Source organism: Lissotriton helveticus, chromosome 5_1 (genome assembly GCF_964261635.1).
Source record: "Lissotriton helveticus chromosome 5_1, aLisHel1.1, whole genome shotgun sequence".
Taxonomy (NCBI): Eukaryota; Metazoa; Chordata; class Amphibia; order Caudata; family Salamandridae; genus Lissotriton; species Lissotriton helveticus.
In genome coordinates this window covers 1,096,581,315-1,096,599,860 of record NC_136065.1, presented here as the reverse complement: position 1 = coordinate 1,096,599,860, position 18,546 = coordinate 1,096,581,315, and the positions used below count along the sequence as shown (strand labels likewise).

The 18,546-nt window shown below is 43.4% G+C and overlaps 1 protein-coding gene across 10 annotated transcripts in view; it reads left to right on the top strand.

Moving 5' to 3' along the window:
* The window catches only part of STN1 (STN1 subunit of CST complex), a 508,555-nt gene that overhangs the window by 248,007 nt on the left and 242,002 nt on the right, over positions 1 to 18,546 (top strand). For 7 of the 10 annotated variants that reach the window (XM_078643719.1, XM_078643710.1, XM_078643717.1 and 4 more), the window contains one exon: positions 16,067 to 16,240. In XM_078643719.1, the coding sequence (XP_078499845.1) occupies positions 16,067 to 16,240 (174 nt within the window). The remainder of the gene's footprint in view (positions 1 to 16,066; positions 16,241 to 18,546) is intronic. The other 3 variants (XM_078643715.1, XM_078643718.1, XM_078643716.1) reach the window with 1 other exon arrangement.

Genomic DNA, 18,546 nt, shown 5'->3' with positions numbered 1-18,546 from the left:
GTAAATTAAAAATGTATACAATTTATTCAAATGAAAATTAAAAACATATCAGCCCTTGTTAAAAACCACCATAAGTACAGTACTAATCAATTACATAATACAGGTAAATTTCAAGATAAACAAAATTACAGCAAAAAAGGGAATCACATTAAGGAAAAATAGTTCTTATTACACAGAGGGAAATACAATAGTCAAACAGGGATCAACTCTGATCAATATTCCAATTTTCAGTCAGAGTTTTGTCTCCACAGACTTAAAGTGATTATCCCCCACATGGGCATCGATGCGTTTCGGTGGGCAGTTTAATAAATAGCCAACACCTTCTTCAGGAAAAACTATATTCATTCCCACTTTAACATTTTAAATCTTTTTTCTTTTTTGTATGGTTTGTAAAAAGAAGACCTTCCAATGCTTTAACTTAGGATGGTGAGCAGTACATCAATATCTGCATCTAAAATTACGATGGCTTGGTCCTAGCCATGTGGTACACTTCCACGTTACGGGTTCGTTCATCGAATTCCGACGTATTTTAAAAAAAGAACAGAAACGCGAAAAGAGATACTATGTCTATATTTGTGCTCTCAGACTTGTGTAAATCAACTATGGACAAGCTTTGGCAGCTTTGTCAACTTACGGACCCCTTTAAGGCAGTTTGCACACAGGTTTTTTTACAGGAGCCAGCTCGTCTAAAAGTCATAAAGGAAGCTCGCACACCTTTTATTTCAATGAGAAGGAGGCTAAAAAGGCGCTTTTTAAGTGGCAGTCCACTGCTAAAGATTGACTTGATGTTTAATGGTGGCTTAAATAAAAATAAAAAAAAAGGGGGGGACAATCGACAATTTGTTCCTAATTATGCCTTCCTAAACTTTCTTGCTTTTTGCCTTATATGGTACTGTTAAGATGTGTTTCTTTTGGCTTTTTCTTTGTTTTTCATTTTTTATGGCATGTTTATTTGTCGGTGGTGAGGGTGGGATGCTGTGAGCTCATGAAGGCACCTTGGGGGCATCAGTGCTTAATTTGTGCCGGTGCTTGCCGGTGCTTAGCTCCGGCACTTAATTATCGGGGCCGGGTCTACTCTACACACGTTACTGCACGTGATTAGATTTATTTAATTATGCCGCTACGGGACTTCGCAGTGGCACAGAGTGTTACAGTTACTGTGTGAAACCTGTTTGAATCTGATTCTTCAAGTTCTTCTCAATCTAAAAATGCTAATGATGCAGTGGCACTGTGGCCCAGGCTTAGTTCAGTGTTGCCGCCTTGCCAGCCAAGTGGGCGGGACACTGGGCTGGATTTTGATCTGCGGGGGTTGGGGTTGTGCGCGACAGCAGGCGCAGATTTTTTCACGTCATTGCGCACGCATTCGGTGCATTGCCACGCCCCAGCACAGCCGCATGTGACCGTACACCACCACCGAGTCATCGTGGGTTGTTCCGGCCGTTCAGTGGTTCAAGAACCGTTCGGGGTCACACAAAGTGAAAGTCTGAGCGCCAGCAAGCGCGACCGGGCCGGCCGGAATGACGTTGTTGTGGTTGCATTGGCGAATTTGGCATTGAGTAGGCGCAGCCAGTGAGTACCAGTGGCCAGTAACGGCACCAGGTGAGGCAGGGCCTGGCAGGCCAAATCAGTTAACTTAAAATAAAGCTGCACAGCAGCCTAAGGCAGTGTGTGATTATGATACATTCGACTGATATGTTTATGGCGTGCGGCGGCTGCAGCCCTTAGTTTGATGTTGCCCGCGGGCCCGGGCTGTATTTTGGTTCTGTAATCGGCGGTCTACAATGAAATCTGCGGGGTTAGGGCGCGGCAGCAGGCAGCATGCGCAGATTTTTTCATATTCATTGTACGCGCATTCTGGCTGCATTGCATTTGCCACAGTCGACAGAGCCAGCAGCCCCTGGATGGACTAAAGAAAGATGGGGACAGGATACATATGAGGTCATAGCAGAGGGTGCTTAGAGGGAAGATGACTGTGTAAAAATACACCAGAGAAGTAGATATACGAGCTGCTTCAGTTCGATGCATTCTGCACCGAGGATACTAGTACTACACAAGAAGCATGGCACGCACAGCCATGCCCCCAGCGTATTCGCGAGACCGCACCCCACCACCACTGAGTCATTGTGCGGTGCGTGGTTCAGCGAGCGCCCGCCGTTCAGTGATTCAAGAACTTTACACTAACTGAAAGTCTCAGAGCCAGGCGATGTTGTTGCGGTTGAGGAGTAGGCGCCCGCCGCTGCCAGTGAGTACTACTAGTACTGGCCACCAGTAACAGCACCAGGCAAGCAGGCTTGTCCCTGGCAGGCCCAATCATTTAACTGAAAAGCTGTGCTGCGCAGCAGCCTATGGCAGCATGCAGTCAGTGTGTGTCCCGGGCTAACCGACCGGAGTGAAGCTTGACTGTTACTGTAACACAGTAACAGTAGTTAAGCAGTACGGAAGAAGTTAAATTAGTTAAAAGTTAAAGTAACTACTAGTAGCGTAAGCGCAGCCGCCATGCCACCATCACCGTGGTCATGAATATGCTGCCAGTGGGTGACGGTGCCGTGGCGTGGTGGCCCATGCCAAACCAACAAACGCAAATTTTTGTTTCAAATGAAAGTAAACATAATGTCAAGCAGTATATTTTGAATAAAACAGTCTCTATGATGTTTCTATAAAAAATATATAAAAGTATTTTCGTTTCAACCATTTCCTTACATTGAAAACATCCAAATTCAAACACAAATTATTGCACTAATGTGAGGGTTAGTTCTTTAGTCACACTAAAAACCGGCCATTTTGACTATAAGTGTTGTTTTTTAATGACCTACAGCAGGAAGTTCAGCCCAAAAAAGGCTTTCTCCACACTATTACAGAAAAAATACCATGATTGTCAGTGACTGGGAGAGCTCAATACGCCTTAAACCAAACTCATTCTCTTTTTATATGCCCCTCTCGAATATGAAGATTGTGGAGAAACATGTGCTTAAGTAACAGCTGCTTCTACAATTAAGAGCGTTGGTACTCATTATATTATCCCAGTATGGGTGGATATCTGAGCACGGAATATAAAGTGCGTCATGAATGTTGCACACAGATTTCTGCTGCAGGCATGTGAACCCATCGTTCTGTGTGGCACACAGCCATCATGTCTGCTAGGGATCTTATGAACCATTCATTACTTAGTGACGATACCACAAGGCAGCACACTCGTCAAGTAAACCACAGAGCGCCCCCTGCTAAAAAAAGACGAATTTCGGCTTTGCAGGTAATTTTATGCAATGAATTATGGTGGCACTTTTTCCATATATATTTCTGGGTCCAGTCAAAGAGAAGAAATTTCATGTTTTAAGGTTTAATCACACAACCTGGAAAGTGCGTTTTTTTAACCACTTAAATAGTATTTATTTCTAATATATTAATCCTTGGTGTTATATTCTCTGAGACCTCGCAATTCCTGTCTTTATTCCCTAAGTTTCGAAGAAGTAGTCGTGCATGTTTTGTGGAGGTATTAGTATTTGAGGCAAAGTGAATGAAAACTGTCAGTTGAAATATTTTATTGTGCTAGATCGTTCATTCTTTAATGGATGTACCCATTAATGTCCATATTACTCCGATAATCCTGGTAAACGGTGGGGTTTGTTTTTAAAGCGGGTGGTGCGTCATGGGTTAATTTATGTTTTTGAACAGCACATACATTTTTAAAATCGTGATTTCCAGTTGGTTGAAGAAGTAGGTACTATATAGCCCTCTCTATATAATCCCACACTGTAGGGTTAGAATTCACCCCTGCGATAAATAATACCCATTCGCAGTTTTGGTGAAAATCATGCGCGTTTTGATGTCTGCACCAAAATCCAAGTAAGGGAAAAAAGGACCCCGTTTCAACTTTGCATATTGCACCCAGTAATGCATACCAGTGTCGGAAATATTAACCATTTCTGAATCCCAACCCCTGCAAACGAGTTTGTGCAGGGGTCAGAAAACACCAGCCAACTCGTAATCAGGGCTAATATGGGCCCAAGGCCAGGGAAGATAAGGTGATTTGCGCATGATCACTCGTACTTTTTTAGTCAGATCGGGTATTACATCTGACTTTCCACAGTGCCAGTTGAGAATGTGGGTGGAGCTAATAGAGTAAGTGGGTGGAGCCAGTGGAGCAAATGGTTGGAGCCGGAGAAAAGTAGGTGGAGCCTTCAACAAACATTTGAGCACCTGCACTTCATATTTTACAAATTAAGCACTGGGGGGAATCTTCTGTATGCTGTCACTCTAGGACAGCAAGGAAGGGGGCGATTCATTTTCTAAGATACAGGGTGGGGGGTCGGAAGGGTGTTGGGTTAGTAGGTGAGGGTAGTCAGGGAGGGAGGGGGATAAATAGAAGGGGTTGTTAAAAATGCACAGATTGAGCACAGGATTAAGGAGTTTGTATTGTGGGGGATGGAGATTGGTCTGAATCTGCAAATCTTACATAATGCTGTGTGCTAAATTTATGAGTTGGAACGTTTCTGGGCTTAATCAGGCCAGTAAAAGACGATTGGTAGCAGAAGAACTCAAGGTGTTTAAACCTCAAGTAGTCGGGCTTGCTCAAACGCACTTGGCCTTTAAGGATAGAACTCTTTTTAAACAACTTGGTTATGATCTGATTATATATACCTCACAGTCAGCGTCTTTTCGAGGGGTGGCTTTACTGAAGTCTAAACACTGCACAGTATCGTTGTTACGTACTATGGCCGACTTTAAGGGAAGATGGGCAATTGCCCAACACTATGATTTTTGGTCATAAGGTAACGATATGTATTGTTTAAGGCCCTAACGTTGACTGCCTTGAGGTTATTTCTTTTTTATGTTCTGAACTATTGGAATGGGCTGGGGAACCTATAGTTATGGGAGATTTTAATTGTATCTTAGATAAAAAAGATTGACTCTACGAATACTGCAGCACGAGTCCGAATGGTTCAGATGAGGGCAGCTATACATGACCTACTTCATATACATCAAATGGAGGACGTCTGGAGAAAACTTTTTCCTACTTTACCAGGTCAAACCTTCTTTTCAAATCCACACAAACAGTACTCCAGAATCGATATGATTTTTACCAATAAAGCTGTTAGAAAATTCTTCCATAGAGGTCTGTCCGAAAGTCACATCAGATCTCAACCCCATGTTTACAGCACATTTTCAGCTTGAGGGGAAAGAGCCATCAAAGGAATTTTCATTTCCTAGGCACCTCCTCAGCAACCCCGATTATGTAACCTTCATGCAAGGAACCCTGAAGGAATACATCGAGAACAATCAATATACTGCATCTTGTGCAATAGTTTCGGATTGTTTGAAGGCATATGTGAGAGGTGCAACACTTCAATACATTATTAAGCAGAATCGGTGTAATGCAAGTGTGGTAGAAAATTAGTATAGGCAGTATATATTGAATTAGAGCAGCTACATGCTAGAGCAAATGCCTTAAAGGACAGTGGTGAATCACAGATTTACCTTCAGCTTATTGAAGTGAGAGCCAAGCTCAGTAGAAGGCTAAGGGATAGAGTAGCTAACAGCGTTCGTAAGTTTAAATCAAGACGATACGAATATGGAGAACGGGTTGGAAGAGTCTTTGCCTATCAGTTAGCAGATCTGAGGGCTAAGTCACATATTAAGCAAATTAAAGGAGCAGATGCTCTAGTTTATACCAATTCCCAAGATATAATAGAGCAATTTAGGCTATTCTATGCTGATCTTTATAGTGACTCAGTTAGTTTTAATCAGCAAATAGCTATAGAATGCATACAAGAAAGTGCAATGCCTATTTTGGATTCAGTTAAATCCGACCAATTGGACAGAAACACTGATTTATTGGAAATAAATACAGCAATGAGTGCATTACCCTCTGGCACAGCGGTGGGTGAAGATACCATCCCTCTTGAGTTTTATAAAACGTTTGAGGATATATTTGTCCCGGTCCTCCTAGAGCTGGTTAATCAAATACTGCAAGGTGGGGCTCGGCCTTCCTCTTGGAATATAACTTATATTATTAACCTGTGGAGTATAAGAGTTCATACCGACCAATATCTTGAATTAATGCGGACGCTAAAAAATTTCAAAGCTTCTCGCCTCTCGGTTAGCTCCTATGATTCATCTACTGGCATCTGAACAACAGCATGGCTTTGTTCCGGGTCGAGACACAGCTGCACATATAAACACAGCTATTGCTGCATTTGATGTAGCTGATGCTGGACGCCGAGAAAGCCTTCGACCGAGTGGCTTGGGGATCGTTATGGCACACAATGTCATCTTTAGGTCTCGTCGGGGTTTATTTTGGCAGTACAGGAACTATATTGTAAACCAACTGCTGCTATTAGGCTTAACGATCTTTCCTCTTCTTCTTTTAGCATCCAGAGGAGTACGCGGCAGGGATGTCCGCTATCCTCACTATTATTTGCTCTTTACATTGAGCCTTTTATCAGGCACCTGCTCCATAATATTCTTATTTCTCCAGTGTCCTTTAATGGTATGGATGTAAAAGTTACTGCGTACGCAGATAATATTGCTATATACTCTACAAGACCGGTGGAAACTATAGCCGTGATAACTCAAGAGGTCCAAATGTTTCAGGTCTTTTTCCGGTTATAAGTTAAACTTAAACAAGACACAGTCAATTTTAAATTTTGAACTTGAATCAGGCCCACTCTCGCTAGGAATCACTAGAACTGCAACATATCTTGGAGTCTGTCTCAGCTGTTACACGGAGGATGTTATTGCTTTAAATTATGAGCCAATGCTTAAAAAGGTTGTTGCAGATTTGCGTAGCTGTCACAAGTTACCGCTCACTATTATGGGGAGGTGTAATGCAGTTAAAATGACTATTCTACCGAAGGTCCTCTACCTGTCTCATACTATTCCACTGAGGGTTCCCCTGTCATTCTTTAAGCAGCTAGATAGTGCTGTAGGTAGTTATATATGGGGCTGTCGGAGGGCAAGGAGAGCTCTTAGGTGTATTAAATTAACATATGTACAAGGTGGTTTTAAACTCCCAGACTTTAAAGCTCATTTTTGGGCTGCTTTTGTCAATCGGATCCAACGTCTACTTAAGGGGCCTGGTGTGGGTAAGATCTGGTTTGCGTATCACAAACACCGGCTTTTTACTGTACAAAATGGCTGACCCGAATTATTATAAAAGGGTTCGATTTAAGATAGTCAGACATATTGCCCGGATCTGGCAAGATAAACGTAATGCCTATGCATTACCCAAACTGCACGGATTTACTACTCTTTGGGGTAACCCGAGACTGTCTGATATATTTTTTGATTCTGTGGAGAGAGGGTGGCAACGCTGCGGCATAACAGAGCTTGGGCAGCTGTACGATGAGCAAGGTTTTAGATCATTTGCTTCACTGAGAGAAGAATTTGGGGTAGTACATAATTTGTTTTTTAAATATTTGCAAGTCTGGGATTATTTTATTCAAGGAGCGGGCTTATCAGCCCTACCCAGTTTTACAGAGGTATTATGTGCAATTTTTCAGATTTCAGGCCGGGCTGCATAGGGAAAGTCTATCAGAGATTCTTATTGGCCGCTAATGATGATGGCACACAGATTACAGCCAAATTAAACCGGACTTTTGGAACCAATATTACAAATGAGGAATTACACATATCATTGGCTATAATTAACACTGCAGTTACCTCAGTTAACCTGAAGCTACAGCAACATCGGATTATGTTTATGTTGTATTATACCCCATAGGTTATCTCTAAGTGGGCCGCCACTAACGCTTCTTTTAAGTCATGTTGCCCAAAGTGTCAGGAATATGCCGCTGATCTCCGACACATGTTTGTTACATGTCCAAAGTTAAATGTGTTTTGGGTTGAGGTTACCCGTGAGTTGAGTAATCTATCAGGCAATGATATTCAATTATCTGAGAAAGAAATTCAATTGGAGATAGTAGCCAATCTGCGCAATTTATCGAAATCTTTGGTTTTGATTACTATAGTTTGTGCTCGTTTGTGCAACGCCAGGGCGTGGATCCAAACACAGAGTCTGAAAATTACCACATTTTGGGTATTACTGAGGGGGGTTTATGAAATGGAATTGGCCTTAGCAAAAGCTAGGGGTCCACGCTCCAGGGCTAAATTTGAAAGGGTTTGGTTGAGCCTTCAGTGGGACTAGTAGATATATTGTCTACACTATATCATTTTATGTCAATGTTTGCAATCATTTGTAATTTTCTAATATTGTCATAGCATTCTTTTTCCCTTTTCCTTCTCCGTTCTCTGTGATCTTCTTCATGTTTTGAAGATGGCATTTTTGTTGTTCTCCTGTGCTACATATGTATCTAACTGATGGCTGATAAAAACCTTAAAATTAAAAAAAATTAAAAAATAACAATTATTTTGCGCTAATATTGCTTCATTCAGGTTAGGGCTGGAGTGGTTTAAACATTTTTTTACCTGTGTTTCCTGCTGGAAGTACATTGTATTTTCAATATCTTCAAGGATATGTAATTATTCAACACTGTTCTTTGGTTCATGCTTTCAATTTTAATTTAACAGTTGAAGTTCCCATGTTTCAACTTTTGCCATTAAACTCTGCTAGAATAGCTGTAAGTGACTCTGTGTTATGCATAACACTGTTAGCCAGTCCTAACTTTTTAGCTACCCACAATATTGATGATGAAAATATTTTAAAAAATAAACTACAAAATCAGAATACAATTTTCCGTTGCTAAAAGGGTCATGTCTGGATATTTTTGTCACATATAATAATAATCCACATTTGTATAGCGCACAATCACCCGTTAGGGTCTCTAGGCGCTGGGGGCCGTCGGGAAGATTAAGCAAGCTATTGCCCAGAGTCGCATGGTGCTGGGCTAACCTGCCGCCGGAGCCGGGGATCGAACCCTGATCCCCAGATTCCAGCGTCAGTCGCCCTGGCTGCGGCGCCACACCTCTCCCACAGTGGGGCCATATGATAGCTCTACCAGAGACTCAGAGAGCCTCGGATATGCTCTGGTTCTGTTCTTGCTGGGCCTTTCCAGAAGCTGGCCTGTTTAATTTGGATTTATAGATGCGCCCTGCACAACAGTCGTGCAGGTTCTGCATCTGGGCTAGATGTCAGCTTTTAGCAGAAACTAATGTAAGTAGGGTGTAGGGTGTCAAAGAAGTGTCGCGTTTAAGCAACCTTGGCCTTGAAGCTTAAAAGATAATTGGGGAAGGTATGGAGGGTGCATTGGAATATGTGCCCAATGTCCTTGTATTGTTCTCATTATTTGAAGTCGTACATATCTATTGGCACAAGCCTGCGTATGTACTTTACATAATGCTGTATTTCAAGATGGTGTTCCATCACTACCCACTTTGGCCATTCGTGTACTATAGTTTAGTCCTGTACTTTATTTCTGTTTTGTCAGATTGTTTAGTAACTCTGCAGTGCAAAACCTGTAGCCCTTCCCTCCTATCTGTCCATGTCCACTCTCCACCTTTTTAGTTGGGTACACACTTTGCTTGTTGGTAATCCCCAGACACACATTCTCCTAATATTATTGACCAAGCTACGTCCCGTGATGTGGAGTGATGGTATCTGTTATATAGGTGCCTTCCTTTTATCTGATGAGGTGAAGGGTGGGATAGTTTTCCTCTAAAAGGTGAGTCTACAGCTTCTTCCTGAATTTCTGCAGAGTTGCACCAATTCTAGTTTTGATGGGGATGCTGTCCCATTTCCTGAAAGTGTAGACCAAGAAGACTGTCAACTGGTTCAATTTTTCTTGCACATTTTCCTCTCCTTTCTGGCGATGTGGTGGCTGTTGTGATGGCGTTGTCCCCTGAAGTTGGTAGTTTTTTGGGAAGATATGTCTGGTATTGTTATTATACTGATGTACATGACACAGCTGCTGCAGGCCTGGAGGTGAAGCCAATCCAATTCTTTCAGTGTTGAGAAGATGTTGATGAATTTCTTCCGACCCTTGATAAGACATGTTGCAGCCTGTCGGATGCCTTTGAGGAGTACCACAGGGGAGTCTGGTAGGGCTTCGATCAAAATGTTGCCTCCATCCAGGTGTGAGAGGAAAAGGGATTGCATTGCTGCTATAATGTCGGTTTTTGTAAGTAAGGGTTTCATCTTTTTTCAGAGGGAACATTGGTACCAAGCAGTCTTTGTTTTTTTGCTTTTTGTTCTTTGTAGGTGAGTTCTCTGCTGAGGGTAACCCAACAGATCTTGCATTGATGCCAGTTGTTGGGTGAAACTGTCCAGGTTCATTTCGAATAGCCAGACTCAAATCTGTGTTTCATCGCAGCTGTGGGCTAATACAAGGAACTCCTTCTTAGTTGGGTTGAACTTGAGGTTGGCGCTTTATATTCAGTTAAGCATTAGTTTTAGGCAGCTTCTGAATCCTTATATGTCGTTTGTCGAGGAGACTTTAAGGTAGAGTTTTAACTTTGAGGATGCACAGAAATCATGACGCAGTAGGACCATAGCAGTAGAACTGACTTCAAATATGAAGGAGGGCAACATGAAGACAGATGTTGGAGCAAAGAACACAACAGCTCAGAGAAGCAGATCTTTGAGGTTGCAGTGTAATTAGGTATAACTCAAGCCATGCTTACATAGGCCTCATAGAGGAAAGTGTTGAAAAGGAAAAGGCAGGTTTTAATGCAGCCATCACGTACTGGCCATGGCCCACTTTGAAAAACGGAAAACCATGTGGCTGTCTTTAGTAATATAGTGCAACATGGCTTAAACTGCTGTTGTGACACAGGCACAGGACATTGGCTTTGGGCATGCAACGTCAAAAGTACTCTGTTCACAGACTGCAGCCAGATCTGTGTATGCATTTTTCACCTATACTGTGTGTCTCAGTACAGCTAAAAATATCTGCAAATCCACTCATGTTGGTCAAAAGGCCTGTGGACCTGTTGAAAATATTTGAAACTTTGTTTTATTAGATAAGGGTATTTTTCTTGCCTCCTTGCACTTTGATGTCCCAGTGCCCCACTACAATGTAAATGAAGTGTAGGCACGCGTTCACATGTGAGTCCCCATTACGACAATCCCCTAGGAATTCCACGTCTCTGAGCAAACCTCCCTTGTTCTTTTGTGCGCATCTTCTGTTTCCCTACTTGCACCATATACCTTTCCCTGGACTGACAAATTGAAGCTGCTGTCCAACGAGCCTTAGAGAAAGCTTCTATGGTGGTGCAGCTAATTGATAATATCCGCTATCACCGCTGCCCCTCTTTGATTGTCCAGGGCCATTGATAGTTGGAGATCTTTGAAATTCCAGTGGGCAGAGCAGGCTTAATCTGTCAAAATTTTAAAGAATATGTGTTCACACCAACCTCCACTGTAATATTACAGCTACATTAAAGATTTTAATACAGTATTTCCTCCTTAACCACCTGACTTCCAAATGAAGTTTAATGCTTGAAACTGACAGCCATCATATTGTTCATTTATTTTTAAAGAGTCTCTGATGTATCTGCCTTAGAGCGTAGAGCTATATCCTTTACTCCGGAAGGCACTTGTTTTCCTTTCCAGAGGTACACAAACACTCTCTTCAGCCATTTCCCTCTCACTTTCCTAGATAATTCACCCTGATGCTTCATCAAATACTTTCACGTTTATGAAGAGTAAACAGAGAAACTTAGGTAATATTCTCAATTGTTAACCTCGTTTTTTAGGTCTTGTGGCGATTTACAGCGCGAAGCGCTGTCTCGCCAGAGACCTATTGTGAGCGACGCAGCTTTCCAGGAGACAGCACCTGGCCGTGCGCATTTCCTCTGCCAGAAGGCGATTTGAGCGGGCCACGCGCACGAGCACGCGCTCGCTTTGGCCAGCTCCTGTCTCCTGGAAAGCCGTAACACCCAGCCACACCTCCCCCTGCATGCATGCGCACACACAGAGACACACACACGAGCGCACCTACATACACGCGCACACACACATACACCCCCGCCGCACACACACAGAGACACACACACGAGCGCACCTACACACACGCACGCACACACACATAGAGACCCCCCCGCTGCCGCCGCCGCACACATACACACAGGCAACACACAGGCGCGCGCACACACACAAGCGCACTCCCCCTCCCCCCTACAACTAAGCGCCACTTACCGCCATTCTGGACTTCTGCAGCCTCCGTGGGGATCTCCCTCGGGCATGGGAGCCCCGCGTCACCAGCACTGCTTCTCTCCGTGGCACTCCGTGGGCGCGTGCGCGGGCTTCCGAAGACGAAAGTCCCGCCCCACGGAAGGTTTCGGTTTCGTGTTGTGTTTTTCATGCTTTTTGCTGTCCGTTCATGCTATTTAATTTGATGCTGGGGCAGGTCCGCACGTGCTACTCTCCAGCCGCTCTCATACAGGCTGTGTAAGCCGCCCAGTTTGAAGCGAGTTTGTTGCCTTGGTTAGGGGTTTCTTAATGTTAGTCGGTAACGGACCTGTTTTTAACCGCTTCTCCCAGAGCGGGGATGTTAGGCCAGCCTGTGGCTCGACTTTAAGGATGGGAGGAACGTTAAAGAGTGTGGTATGGCCGTTTATCGTCAGAGTGAACGATCGTTGGACCTCTCCCGGGTATGTTCGTAACTGATACTCCGTGCAGGAAGCTTTGGCTGCTGCCCCCGTTCCCGGGTTTTGGGATATGCGCGGCATCCTTAAGGGACGTTGTCAGGGCATGCACCATACGGGGACGGTTCTCTGAGGCATATGTGGCATTTTCGACACTAAACGTTCCGTTAAGAAGCAGTGGTTCGAGTGGCACCCTGCTGCAGCATTGACTTGCTTTCTCGCACGTCATCCATCGTAGCAGACTACAGAGGCATCCCGTTCGAATAAAGAAATAGACTGGGCACACGCTCACCCACCCTAGTTATTGCCGCGATTCCAATCTCTGTAGTCAGTACGCTATTGCGGGTCTGTGCCCTCACAACGTTACACTAATGACGGAGGGGTAGGGAACTCGCATATCCACTGCTGAAATGAAATAATATTTACCTATACTATTTACTTTCTTTAATGAAGTTTTATATAGCGCAAACTTTACCCAAAAGGTGTCAGAGCGCTTTACAAAAGAACTAGGTAAGTTACAAAAGGTACACAAGATACACTAAACACGCTAACAAGTTACATATATACAGTTACAAAGGTACACAAAATAGAGCGGTGTGAATAATAGGTGCGTCAGCCCCGTGCGTGAGGTGCATCATCAGAGCTGTGTGAATAATAACAGCTGTGAGCCCGTGCATGAGGTGCAACATCAGAGCTGTGTGAATAATAACAGCTGTGAGCCCCGTGCTGAAGTGCATCATCAGAGCTGTGTGAATAATAACAGCTGTGAGCCCGTGCGTGAGGTGCATCATCAGAGTTGTGTGAATAATAACTGCATGCCCCGTGCGTGAGGTGCATCATCAGAGCTGTGTGAATAATAACAGCTTTGAGCCCGTGCTTGAGGTGCATCATCAGAGCTGTGTGAATAATAACTGCGTCAGCCCGGTGCGTGAGGTTCATCTTCAGAGCTGTGTGAATAATAACAGCTGTGAGCCCATGCCTAAGGTGCATCATCAGAGCTGTGTGAATAATAACAGCTGTGAGCCCGTGCCTGAGGTGCATCATCAGAGCTTTGTGAATAATAACAGCTGTGAGCCCGTGCCTGAGATGCATCATCAGAGCTGTGTGAATAATAACTGCGTCAGCCCCGTGCGTGAGGTGCATCATCAGAGCTGTGTGAATAACAACTGTGAGCCCGTGCGTGAGGTGCATCATCAGAGCTGTGTGAATAACAACTGTGAGCCCGTGCGTGAGGTGCATCATCAGAGCTGTGTGAATAACAACTGTGAGCCCGTGCGTGAGGTGCATCATCAGAGCTGTGTGAATAGTGGAGAAGTGTGGCTCAGGGGTTAGAGGCGGCAGACCTGGAAGCTGAGATCGGTCCTGGACCAGGGTTCAATTCCCCGCCTCGCCGGGTCTTGGGCTCAAAAATTCCATGGACTCGATAATTCTCGTTCCGGTGCCTAATCGACTCACGGGTTCACACTCTGCGACTCTGGGCAATAGCTTGCTTAATCTCCACTACGGCCCCTCGCGGCGGGATGCCTGGCTTTCACCTTGTGGATACCCTGCTGGGGCTATCTCACAGGGGAATACCAGGACGGGTTCCCAAGGCAAGCGCCTTGATGCCTACGGGTGATAAGTGCGCTATATAAATCGCAATACATTTACATTTACATACAATAATAACAGCTGTGAGCCCAGTGCCTGAGGTGCATCATCAGAGCTGTGTGAATAATAACTGCGTCAGCCCCGTGCGTGAGGTGCATCATCAGAGCTGTGTGAATAATAACAGCTGTGAGCAACAGCATACTCTTGCACACACTCTCACTGCTCACCAATTCAAAGTTTGCTAAAAAAAATTATGCAACGCATTGTCATACACAATGCCAATAACTCAAACTTTAATGCTGCGAGACCTATTGCATTGTAAATTCTTGTTTTAACCGCTTTTGGGTTCTTTCCCGAGATAGTAACCAGGTCTCTAAGTGCGCTGGTCCTAATATAAACTTGGGTACGTTCGGAGTGCCCTCCGTCCCCTGTGCTAAGGCAGCGGAAGACTCCATCTTTCGAGACATACTTTTAGCAGGCGATTGACACCGCTTCTATCTTTTTGAACTCCTCCTATTAGTCCTGCTGGAAACGTTATACTTTCAAGAAAGACATGGAGGCTAATATTATCCCTCTCTTTTAAACACAGCCTTTATATTTTTCTTCTTTTATCTTCTTTTGATTAAGGTCCTTTTTTACTTAATTTAAGTTTGGTTCTCTGCGTCCTTTCAAAGTTCTCCTGTGTCCGGTCCAGCTGGTTAGTCATCGTCTACGAGGCAGATCCATGTGACGCAGGTCTTTCTATACAGGCTAAAAGTGTCTGAGATAGTCACCTAAAGGTTTAATTTAATGTTGCTGATGGCCGAGTAGCTATAAAGAGGTGTTACTTAATTTTATTCTCTGTGTCTCTCTTAAAATTATGATCAGGGACATTGGAATTATGCGATTGTGCGGCTGCAGCATTTTTCGTATAACTCTAGATTTGCCTTATAATCCATGATCTGCTGCATAATCTGTACATGTTAACAAAACAAATTGTGTCTACCTCACACAGTACAAACCTTATTAAAAATGCAGCGACGTGTTGCCGCGCAGTGGAAGACCCTTTACAAAGGTTGACTAGGTACCTTTCTGTTACTTAATGCTATATTTGGGCGTTAACCTGGGACTTATAAGGTGCAACCAATGCTCGGACAGTGTTAACATGTGTACAAATGACAAAATATTGAAGTAATGGTATGGCAAAATGTGGCGCATTGTGTCGCATAATTTACCTTTTCTTCACGCATAATGTACTCAACCCTTCCACAGATTGTGTCCCTCCCCGCTGCTTAATTCCAGTGGCCCTGATTATGATTTACTACCAAGAATGGAGTAAGAATACATTTTCGTTTTCAGGTTTTCGCAAAAATAGTTCGACAGGTTTATACAAATCCAAAAATGCACTTCCTCTATGGAAGGTGTGAGTGCATGCTAACTCTGGAGTTGATCTGTAAATTGTATCTTTATTCGTCATCAGAATTCTTATTTGAGTGTGTGTATAAAAAAACAACTTTTGAGATCTTCTGTCTTGACCAGACTGCACCAAACTTGTAATGATTAAACTAAAGACAACAGACATTTTGGAGTAGTGGGAATATTTGCCTGGTGGGCAAAGCACTGGAGAAAATATAAACAAGTCTAAAACTCACTTCATTGGGAAATGATATTGAACAATAACGATATTTAGTAAAGAATAATATCCCATCTGTACAATATTCATTGACACAGTCTTTTCTGGCTGGTAAGCTGCTTGAAAAGCTTTGTTACATGCAGTTTTTTTATGCACTTGACTTGATGTTCTGATACTATTTATGTCACGGAGTCTGATATTTTTAAATGTACGACTAATGTTGCTCATTTGTTTTCGAGCCCTGCCTTCGTCTTATTTCCATTACGTTTCTGCTTCCTGATGTGGCTCAAGGCTGTTTCCTGATGCATATCACCCATCTTTCAGCAGCTCAGAGTGCCTGTCCGAGCACAGTTGGTGGATTGAATCTCTCTGCCATGTTGAAGAGTCTCAAAGACGAGGAAAACCGGAAATCCAACATCGACATTGGTGATGTCATTTCAGTTCGCGGGGTTATCAAAGTCTTCCGAGAACAACGCGAAATCGTGTCATCGATATACTGTAAGAAATGTGCACTAGTAGTTTATTGTGGTGTCATATATTGTTTATCACATTGTTAGCCTTCCATGAATAGCGCTTTTATTTACCTTGCACATCATTCAAACTTTATATAGGTCAAAGTCTGCGTGAAAAGCCACTTGGTGAACCACCTCTCATAGAGTTATAGTCTTTTTAACTAGCTGCAGGAGGTAGTGAGTAAATACCAACTACATTAGAGGAAGAGCCACACATACAAAACAAAGTGCACATGCCTTTTTAACTCCTTCACTGGTGAGGCTTCCTCTCAGCTGTTCCTAACAATAGTGAATTGCAGTGGGTGAGGGTCTCCTTAAAAATACCACAGGATTCCTGTTTAGGAAAGGTGTTATGGTGGTTTCTACCTTCCAACAGTCGTGGTGGGAATGTTAGTGAAACCCATGAATGAGTCGTAAAGCTATATATTTGTGGAAGCTACACAAAATTTAAAATTCAACAAGGGTTCATGTGTGTGAAAAATAGGGAAACTAAACAGGACAAAATACATATAGGTGATAGCATTCTTATCAGAAAATGTTTGCCCTGATGGTCACTTAACAAGTAATATACAGTTGCGTCTGTCAGACCTATCTGATTTCTGGGATTTATACTGATTATTGGTTGACCAAAAACAGTCAAAAACCAGAGTAAACAACCGAGCTGCCGCTTATTATGATTTTTCATTGTGTACCGACCATGTGTGAATTCCTATGATAAAATTTAATGAAGGAAATATAGGTGTGAGGAAAATCGATGCATTATTTAAAATATGTTCAACATACTAAATTTAGGAATTGTGATTTTCTGTGCAACTCTGAATTTGGAGTTACCAATACTATCATTTGATTCACAGGGCATTTTAGAAAATGTGTTCTTTCTTACACACTGGCTTGCTTTTGGAAGCGAAATATGGAGACAATTTAAGTTGCTAATAACAAATGTTCTATTATTCTATATTCCCACACTACTCCTAATGAAAACAACACTCTGCTTGTTAGGCTGGGCTCATCGTCTCCTTCAGCAAATGTCCCAAATGAAACAAGGAAAATTCAAAATGTTGCCTTTGTGGTGACGTGTGCAGCGTTGATATTTGAACTGGGCTCAGCTGGCACCCAGTGAATCCTGTCAAACCTAGAGATTTCTGAAAGTTAGACACTCAAGGGAGTCCAGGGTGGTGTGATTTGCATGGATCCCGCTATGTTTTCTGACATAGAATGCCTGGCAAAGGAGAATCTTCAGCTAAAATCACAGATTTCCTCATTTTTCTGTGAGTGACCATCCAAAATCTGTGGTCATCCACAAAATTCCTGCAATGCAATTTTCCCACATTTCTTCTGATGAAAACGCAACCCCACTTGTGTGGCTATGTCGCTCGTCCATTACAAGAAACAGTCAAAACATGGATCTTGCGAAATCACTGTGATGTCAATGAGGTTTTCACATGGTTATAGGTATGGTCCATTCCAATGCTGTATGTCAGGTCCACCCAAATATTCAACTGCAAAAAGGCTGGCAAGACTTTGGCCATTGAATGGAAATGCCCATTTTTTTGGTTCATAAATGTGGGGGAAATAGCCTTTTTTGACGCATACTTTGACTTTTGCAGTGTATTCACCATAAGAACACATGCTGGGATCCACCCAAGCAAATTACAAAAAGGGGGTGGTGATGGACAAAGTATCTGAGTTAATCAGAACACTCCTACCCAGTCAACAGATCAGGGCTTGATCCATCACCGTTTTTTAGCTCACTGCACCATCCCAGTTCAGAACCTGGCTATATGCAAATTAGTCTGTCCCTGGCCCAGTGCATCATGGGAACAGGGCAGACCAAACTACCAAGCCAATTCTTCACTGGAAAGGAAACAAGCTTCCGGGGACCGGTTTCTGGCATTACAGCCGTCTTCGGCCCGGCTTGCTTGAATCCTGATGGTGCAATGAGCAAGGGACTCATGTCTGAGCATACCCTTCCACACTCATGGTGGCCAAAATAATTACAAAAAGGGGGTGGTGATGGACAGAGTATCTGAGTTAATCAGAACACTCCTACCCAGTCAACAGATCAGGGCTTGATCCATCACCGTTTTTTAGCTCACTGCACCATCCCAGTTCAGAACCTGGCTATATGCAAATTAGTCTGTCCCTGGCCCAGTGCATCATGGGAACAGGGCAGACCAAACTACCAAGCCAATTCTTCACTGGAAAGGAAACAAGCTTCCGGGGACCGGTTTCTGGCATTACAGCCGTCTTCGGCCCGGCTTGCCTGAATCCTGATGGTGCAATGAGCAAGGG